The sequence below is a fragment of the Capricornis sumatraensis genome, chromosome 14, assembly GCF_032405125.1.
Source record: "Capricornis sumatraensis isolate serow.1 chromosome 14, serow.2, whole genome shotgun sequence".
Taxonomy (NCBI): domain Eukaryota; kingdom Metazoa; phylum Chordata; class Mammalia; order Artiodactyla; family Bovidae; genus Capricornis; species Capricornis sumatraensis.
The window spans coordinates 52,389,980-52,398,893 of NC_091082.1; the positions used below are offsets into that span (position 1 = coordinate 52,389,980).

An 8,914-nucleotide genomic window follows, 5' to 3' on the forward strand; every position below is an offset into this window, starting at 1 on the left:
GGGGACCCAGTCGGTTAGGCCAGGGGCCAGGCGTCTGCCCCTCACGGCCTCTTTACTCTTGCAGAAGGCGTCCAGCTCGGCACATGAAGGCCGCCTCAGCGACCCCCAACTTGGCGGTCCCGGCCACATGCGGCCTTCCTTCGAGCCCCCGCCCACCACCATCGCGGCTGTGCCCCCCTACATTGGGCCCGACACGCCGGCCCTCCGGACTCTGAGCGAGTACGCCCGGCCCCACGTCATGTCACCCACCAACCGCAACCACCCCTTCTACGTGCCCCTCAACCCCACCGACCCGCTGTTGGCCTACCACATGCCCGGCCTCTACAACGTCGACCCCACCATCCGTGAGCGGGAGCTGCGGGAACGCGAGATCCGAGAGCGGGAGCTCCGGGAGCGGGAGCTGCGGGAGCGAATGAAGCCGGGCTTCGAGGTGAAGCCCCCAGAGCTGGACCCCCTGCACCCGGCCGCCAACCCCATGGAGCACTTCGCCCGGCACGGTGCCCTCACCATCCCCCCTGCCGCTGGCCCCCACCCTTTTGCATCTTTCCATCCCGGCCTGAACCCCCTGGAGAGGGAGAGACTGGCCCTGGCCGGGCCCCAGCTGCGGCCAGAGATGAGCTACCCGGACAGACTGGCGGCCGAGCGCATCCACGCCGAGCGCATGGCCTCTCTGACCAGCGACCCCCTGGCCCGGCTGCAGATGTTCAACGTGACCCCGCACCACCACCAGCACTCCCACATCCACTCGCACCTGCACCTCCACCAGCAGGACCCCCTCCACCAAGGTGGGCGCCTGCCGTGGGTCTGCGGGGGTGAGGGGTGCTGTCCAGAGCAGAGCTTGCAGCTCCTGGCATGTGTGGGGGTACCCAGCGTGCCCCCTGGCTCCAGAGTTACCTGGAGCCCTCTGCTCGCCGACTCCTGATGAAGCTTGGGTTCTCAGTCCTGTGCCTGCAGTGGGGCTGGGATGGAGAAGGTGGCCTGTGCTCACTGGGGCTGCTTGGGAGCAAGAGACAGGGCTGGAGGAGCAGGGCAGAGCCTTTGGGGCAACATGGAGGCAACTAGGACACCCGGGGAAGCTGGGGGTTATCATCAGTGAGAGCTTTTCTGCTCCCCCTCGGGTAACGGGGCTTGGGCTTCTGCCAGCTTTGAGCTGGATCACCTGGCCAGCACTGCCCAGTCGTGTCCACTTCAGGAGCAAGAGCTCTGGAAGGCCCACTGGTCGGCAGCCAGGGGTGCAGGCTGGTCTGAGGCTGACACCGGCACAATTGGTGTCCCACTGGGCGGCTCTGCAGACTGGCCAGACAGGGTGGGAGGTCAGGGCCTGCTGTGGGGGCCCCTGGGTCCCTTCTGAGCGGGGAGGGAGACAACGGACAGGGTGGGCCCCAGAGGGAAAGAGGGCAACCTCCAGTTTCCTACACGTTCCCAGCCCTACCTGACACGGGAACCAGGAGCTGTCACATTCACCCCGTAGTCCCAGCACCAGGAACGTTTGTGGTTAAGCCCTGGGGTTAGCAGCAGGTGGGCCTCAGTCCCGCAAGAGGACAGGCGAGTGTTCTTAGCATGTTCGTTCACCTGACAAATGTTTACTGAGGACCTGCAATGTGCCCGGCACAGCCGTAGAAGCTGGTGACACCCCTGTCCACGTTCACCTTCCAAATCTGGGGGCAGTCGATAAATGTGTCTGAGTTTGTGAGGAGCAGTTAGTGTTCTGGAGGAAGACTGAGCAGAGAACTGGGAGGTGTTGGAGCCGGGGAAGGAGCGTCCTCAGGCCTAGAGAGTGTGGGTGCAGAGGCCCCCGGGCCAGAGAGGGTGACTCCAGGGAATAGACAGGCGACGTGCTGAGAGGGTCACTCGGAGAGGCCAGGGCTTTCTGAGCCCCGTCAGGCAGCACCTGCTTTGCTTTGGTTCCTGTGGGTGAAGAGCCAGGGAGGCAGCTTGGGGCAGTGGATCTCACAGGCCCAGGACGGGGCTGGGGCAGTGGCAGTTGACTCTGGGGCACTGCAGATCCAGGGTCCTTGCCAAAATGAGATTGGGGCTGCTGAGGAGACTGGGGAAGAAAGACGTTGTCAGCTCTTCACTCTCACTTTCTGCATCTCCGTGCAGGTGTTGGGGGTCGGGGAGGGTGACAGCCACTCTGGGTTAGCAGGTCAGGGTTATTTATGGCCTAGTGACCAGAAGCCAGCTGTGGAGAGGAGGAAGTTGCTGTGAATACCACCGAGGAGGGCGAGCGGCTCCCGAGCCCTGTGCTTCTGCCCCTTTTTCTAGGTTCAGCAGGCCCTGTTCACCCGCTGGTCGACCCCCTGACCGCTGGCCCTCACCTGGCGCGCTTTCCCTACCCTCCTGGCACCCTCCCCAACCCTCTGCTTGGACAGCCCCCCCATGAGCACGAGATGCTCCGTCACCCAGTGTTTGGTAAGAAGACGCCTGGGGAAGGAGGGGGCCAGGGAGGGCTGGGTCAGGGGTCTGGTCTGATGTCCCGTTCATGCATTTACTGTGTGTCCAGCACAGGCCTCTCCTGTGTGGGGGGGGAAATACCTGGGAGCTGGGCGGGCAGACCCCTGCCCCCGGGGAGCTGGGAGTGAGGCTGTAAATGCACAGCAGAAGCCCAGAGGGAGTAGGAGGGCTGAGGGCAGGCCTCTGTGATGGCCAAGCAGTAGGCTGAGGAGGAGGGGCCCCAAGGGAGTTGGGGGTGTTGTGCAGGCACCGCACTTCTTTCTCCCCAAAAGCTCTGCTCTGCTGGTCCCTGCCCAGTAGGTGACCTCTTGATCCTCCCCTCGGGAGGCTCTCTCCTGACCTGACCTCCTTGGCAGCCTCATCCTGGCCACTGCCTTGGCCTTGCTATAACAGAGGCTGTTTGGTGTTTGGCAGGCACCCCCTACCCCCGAGACCTGCCTGGGGCCATCCCACCCCCTATGTCGGCGGCCCACCAGCTGCAGGCCATGCACGCCCAGTCGGCTGAGCTGCAGAGACTGGCCATGGAGCAGCAGTGGCTGCACGGACACCCCCACATGCATGGTGGCCACCTGCCCAGTCAGGAGGATTATTACAGGTGAGGCGGGGAGGGGCTGCGGGGGAGGCCAGGCCCCTCCACCTGTGGGTCCCCAACCCCCGCCCCAGCCCAGCTGCACTCACCCTGCTCCCCACCCCATATCAACAAGTGCCAGGCTGTTTTCCTGCCAGTCAGGGGACTCCTAAGGGTCTTGGCGGTGGGGGCAGAGGGTGCGGGGTGGAGAGGGGGTCAGCAGTGTTGCGGCTACTCAGGCATCCAGACCCTCCAGCTGCAGGCCTGCCCAGGCCTGATACCTATGACTTTTCCTTTTTTTTTTTTCCTTCTCTTTCTAGTCGACTGAAGAAAGAAGGTGACAAGCAGTTATAAGTTATTTATTTGTTAACGTTGGCTGTGGAAACCCCAATTCTTGGGGGAGAGAAACAGGACTTTTTACATACAATAGGAGCTCTAAAAGCAAAAAGAATATCTTCTAAAGATTTCTTTATATATTTAAAAACCCCACAACTAAAAATGTATCAGCATACATAGTGTTCGTTTGTAGAGAGGATTCCTTGAGACTGGTTTGGGTCTCCCTGCATGACAGTCCCCCAGAAACTTAGTGAGTCCTGGACTGGACTGAACACCCAGAAAGTGCCCCTGCAGTCTTGGGGTTTGGCTTTAGCTTTCTTTTCCTTCCTTGATTTTTCTCAGTAGGTGCTAGATCCCAGCTCACACCCTTTAGTGCGTGCAGACACACTCAGTTGCGTGTGTCCCAGAACCCACACGGTCTGCAGCATCTGAGTTTGGAATCCAAGAGCTATAATTTTTAAAAAATCTTTTATTTTAATACATTGTAGGAGATCTTCATAATTTGAGGAGGTTCTGTGCATGGCTTTTTACGTCTGTAAATAAATAATTTTAGAACAGTCTTTTTTTTTTTCCCTTCCAAGAACTACTATTCTGATCTATTTTTTCCAGCCATGTCACTAATTGTGAATTCCTACCAGCTATTGACAGAATACAGAGTTGATTTTTTAATAAAAAGTTATATATAATTATCCCTTTAATTAAAGGGAACAGATGGGCGTTACTAGTTACAAAGGGGCAGAGGAGGCTAGGGGCTAGGTTTGGGAGCAGCCAGGGGTTTGCAGGGACAACATTACAAGCCGTTTCTTTGTGTTGCTGCTTTGGTTCTCGCTCCTGTCTGTTCCTGGCTGCTGCTTTGCCAGCGGTGCAGACCGCGGTGAGCTCAGCCGACTCGCTGTGCACCAGGAGCGCAGGAGTTGAGTGTCCCCCGTTCTGTCTCTGCAGGCGCGAAAGCACATGTTCCTGTGTGTCTGCTTGTAGATTTCCTTGTAGATTTCCTTGTAGATTTCTGTACATGCGCATTTGATTGGTCTGGATGAACTGCTTCCCCCTCCCACCAATATTTGGACTATTTCATAAACATCCTAGAAAATTGAAGAAAACAATTCTCACTAAGCACATGTGCTTGCCAAAGGATCTGTCAGAAGCCTGCTTTCTGGTGTGTGTGGTCATTCGGATCTCCTTGTGGGGAGGCCGGGCCATCTTTTCCCTGTTCAGAGGCTGCTTTGGGGTCAGGGCCTCCGGGAGGTGTCCCAGTTGTGGGTGGCAGTCCTGTGTTGCATCCTTGTATCACCACACTTGGTGTCCCGCTCTGCCTCACAGAAGCAGGACAGGGGTCGCGGACATAGAGTGGGAAGCAGGCTCCACGTGGGGCCCCCTCCGAAGGGACAGGAAGCCCCGAGCCTGCCTCTGCTCTCCAAGGTGCCCACGTGATGCCCTTTCTCCACAACAGAGGTTGAGGACACTGGGGGGCCGTTATGCACCTCTTGATGAAACTTTCTGCCTCTCTCAGACCCTTGAGGGCCTTTTCTGCCATGATGTGCAGGGGTCCCAGCCAAGAGTGAAAGGAGAGCAGGAATCCCACCTGGGGTCAGTGGACATGAAGCATGTCCCAGACCACAGAGAGCTGGGACAAGAGGCTGGCACTTTGACCTAGAAACCAGCAGGTATTAGCTCAGATTCAGGTTCTGGATTCAGACCTGTGGTGACGGCATTTCCAGCGTCTGTTAAACCATGTTCAGTTTCATTTGGGACAGGTAAGGGGTGGTTTGGTCTGTTGAAAATGTTTGTAGTAGTAGATTTTTTTCTTTGGCTTTTCTCTCATTCCATTTCTGCCTTAACCTTAGCTCCTTGAGGAGATGCAGGCTCAGATGGAAACTTGGTCATCACTTTCATGGCCAATTGGCCAGGAGCAGTCATGTCACCAAGGCTAGCAATGTGCCATGGTGGCGGGCTCAGTGCTTCAGGCTCCACGCCTCTGAGCCAGGCCCCTTCCTGCTGCTCCTGGCTCCAGCACAGACACCCCCGCCTGCCCACCCTTCCTCTCCTCCCTTTTGGTAGACCATGATGCCTACTGTTTGCTTACACCTTCTTGATCTCCTCTCTCTATCGTCCATTTTTCCAAAGAAGAGAGAGTGAAGTACTTGGGAGTCTGTATTTGAAAACCGTCTGAAGGCGTTTTCTCATTTGGTTTTGGTTTTCTCCTCACATCCCCAGGTGAAGCACTGAGATTCTTCCATTTAAAAACCCACAGCCTGAAACCCTCACTGGTCAACTCCAGTGTGTGTAGGAGGCCCCAGACCTTCGCGGTGTCTTTGAAGCCCAACCCCCTGGTTTCCGTTTGGGTTTCCTGCCTTGGTTGGGAGTTGAGTTTTGCGTTTCCGTGTTTCACGTGTATCTTGTTCACTGTCGTCGAGGTCGAGCTTCACTGCGGCAGCAGCAGAGCGGAGTGTACATTCTGATTTGCTACGTTTATATATATCTTGAAGCTGAATGTATATATGAGTAGTTTGCCATGAGATAACACAGTGTAAACAGTAGACACCCAGAAATTGTGACTTCTGTGTTCTCTCCATTTGAGTATTTTGTAATTTTTTTGAAATATTTGTGGACATAAATAAAAAGCTACACTACAGCGGCTGCTGTATCATTTCTGGGGTGGGCAGGGGTCGGCAGTTTGTCCTGCCCTGGGGCTCCCAGGGTGGGGAGGGGGCAGAGGGATGGTTGGGTTCTCGGTGTTGCCAGCACACTGGCTTACTCTCTGGGACAAAGGGTCTCCAGTGGGCACACTGCCCTTGGGGGAGGCTTCAACCTGCTGATGGGACACTTGGGACCTTCAGTGACTCCCCAGGCAGAACAGGCCCTGTGTTGGGGGTGAAAGGTGATGGCCTTGGAACCACTGTACTCTCTCTTAGCTCCTCCCCCTGCCTTTCACCCCACACCTCTAATTTGTGGGCACCTTGATAACTCAGTTGGTAAAGAATCCACCTACAACGCAGGAGACCCTGGCTCTCCTGGTTCGGGAAGATCTGCTGGAGAAGGGATAGGCTACCCACTCCAGGATTCTTGGGCTTCCCTTGTGTCTCAGCTGGTAAAGATTCCACCTGCAATGCAGGAGACCTGGGTTTGATCCCTGGGTTGGGAAGATCCCCTGGAGAAGGGAAAGTCTACCCACTCCAGTATTCCGGCCTGGAGAATTCCACGGACCGTATATGTCTGAGCCACCACCCAGGACAGTTGCTTCCGGCTCTGGCCACTCCTCCTGTCTTGTCCCCTCTCCATCTGTACCCCCGACACCTGCCGGTGCCCCCATCCCACCTTCAGCTGCTGCAGGTGCCCTGCTGGTCGACAGTGCATCAGGACCTGATGGGGGATCTTAGCCTCCTGCTGCCAACAAACACTCCAGGTGGCCTGCAGAGAGTATGTGTGGCCTCCAGGGTGCAGCAGTCACCAGGGTGGGTTCAGCCTGTGATTTTTCAAGAGACCAGAGTGTGGTTTCCTGAAGTTTCAAGACTGTCTCTGGAAATTGTACACTCACCTTTTATCTGGGATCTGGTCGCAATGATGAGCAAGAGCAACCTGGAGCGCTTCTCGTTAGTAAATTGCCCTCAAGCAGGATCGCTGGTGTCTCAGATGGTAAAAATTCTGCAGTGTAGGAGACCTGGGTTTGATCCCTGGGTTGGGAAGATCCTCTGGAGGAGGGAATCGCAACTCACTCAAGTATTCTCTTGCCTGAAGAATTCCATGGACAGAGGAGCCTGGCGGACTATAGCCTGTGGGGTTGCCAAGAGTCAACTGAACGACTAACACACCACCACTCACGACTGTGGTTCTGGGTTGTGGATGAGAAGATGGGGTGGGCGGAGTGGGGAGTAGGTGGAATCTGGGTGCTGTCTTTGCCAGTCTCTCATCTAGATGGTGCTTTTCATGAAACTGAAGTGTTTAGTAGTCACAGATTTATGAAGTGGAAGTTTCAGGAAGGTTGAATGATAAGACATGTCTGTGAATGGAGATACAGATTGATGCCGCAAAAAAGACCCTCATCAAAGCTGCGCAGGCTGTAACAGTTTGCCAGATGTGGGTGCCGATGGCCAGTGTCCCCATCTGGCCATGTACCTGTCCTGAGGCAGAGGGTCCTGCAACAGACGAGCCTGCTGGATTTGTGAGCCTGAGAGGAAGGGTCTCACGTCTCACAACTGTGCCCCCAGCCAGGGTCTCCACTCTGCGGCTGCCCAGACCACCTGGCCCCAGGTGTTCTTCCTGTTCAACCCTGTGGGTGGCCCCTTGACCTGGGCGCTGTGGCTCAGCAGCCCCTCTGGTTCCCCACAGCTAGGAAAGTGGCTCTTGGCAGGGCCGGATGCATGGCTGCCATGTAGATACAGGTCCGGAGTAAGCTCATGTGTATGGGGCACATTATTTAGGCATCACCTGGATTTACATAAATCAGAGTCACTTATGTGCAGGACCAGGAGGTACAGCAAAGAGATCGGCTGCGACCTCCCAGGCAGACATCGAATGCCAGGGCTGGAAGCACAGCTGTGCAATGGTGTCTGTGAACAGCCGCTGAGTGTCAGGGACCCGCATCCCAGCCGGGAGCCCTTTGACAACCTCAGGCCTTGCAGTCCCTGCTCTGCCCACACGGGGAGACCCAGGGTGGTGTGAGGGCACCAGCAGAGACCCCTGTTCCCACCGTCAGCCTCTCCTGGCTGACCCAGTTGGTGCAGGTGTGTTCCTGGACTCAGAGCTATGGGACCAAAACAGGACCGGTTACCCAGAAGCCTGGATCAAGCTGATGGGCTCTGAGACCAGTGCACCATCTGCCCTGCACTGGAGCCCTGAGCAGGTCCTCCCACAGATCTGTGGGCACCCTGAGGGACCGGGGCCCTTGGCCTCCCTGCCCCCTCCCAGGGAGGGACAGCCAGATGAGCCTGTGGGGAGGTAGCCAGCGAATGTGGCTGCCCAGTTGGGCTCTGAGGCTGCAGGAGCCAGTGAGCCGTCTCTGGGGTCCTGCAGTTCAGGCTTGGGTCTGGCAGGGCTGCAGTTGCCACTGTGGATGGAGCAGTGCAGGCTTTCCCCTGGGACTCGCCTGCCCTCATTGAGGGCTCAGAATCCTAGGGGTCCTTTTCTTCCCTGAGTCATTGCTGGGTTCCAGTTGCCCCAGCGAGCTTCCCTTCCTGTGTAACTGTTTCCTCTTGGCCTGAGTCCCCTGCAACCCCCTGACTCAACCCTGTGCGTGCACAGGTGTCCCGCTTCCCCCTACCCAGATGCCTCGTTCCTGGACCAGGTTTCAGCAGAGGGAGGTGCTGGCTTCTTTCATTCTGTTTGCTGGATGAACAAACAGGCCCCTCAGAGAAGTTTCCTTGGTGCACCGGCCAAATGTGCTGCTGAATTGTGGGCACAGATGAGCAGCTGGAAGGAACTTCAGCCCCATCCGGGAGCTGAACCCACTGCTACCCCTGCCCCAGCTGTGCCTGCTCCGGGATCTCTCAGCCTCTCCAGCTCCAGTCCTGGTTTACATAATTCACTGGGTTTGGGTGAGAAGGGGGCATCTGCTTTACA

General features: G+C 56.8%; 1 protein-coding gene across 4 annotated transcripts in view; it reads left to right on the forward strand.

Annotated features, from left to right (window-relative positions):
- The window catches only part of RERE (arginine-glutamic acid dipeptide repeats), a 263,855-nt gene extending 257,901 nt beyond the window's left edge, over positions 1-5,954 (forward strand). For all 4 annotated transcript variants that reach the window (XM_068986550.1, XM_068986551.1, XM_068986552.1 and 1 more), the window contains 4 exons: positions 65-785; positions 2,266-2,412; positions 2,869-3,049; positions 3,343-5,954. In XM_068986550.1, coding sequence (XP_068842651.1) covers positions 65-785; positions 2,266-2,412; positions 2,869-3,049; positions 3,343-3,376 — 1,083 coding nt within the window. In that variant the 3' untranslated portion in view covers positions 3,377-5,954. The remainder of the gene's footprint in view (positions 1-64; positions 786-2,265; positions 2,413-2,868; positions 3,050-3,342) is intronic.
- Positions 5,955-8,914: the final 2,960 nt, after the last annotated feature.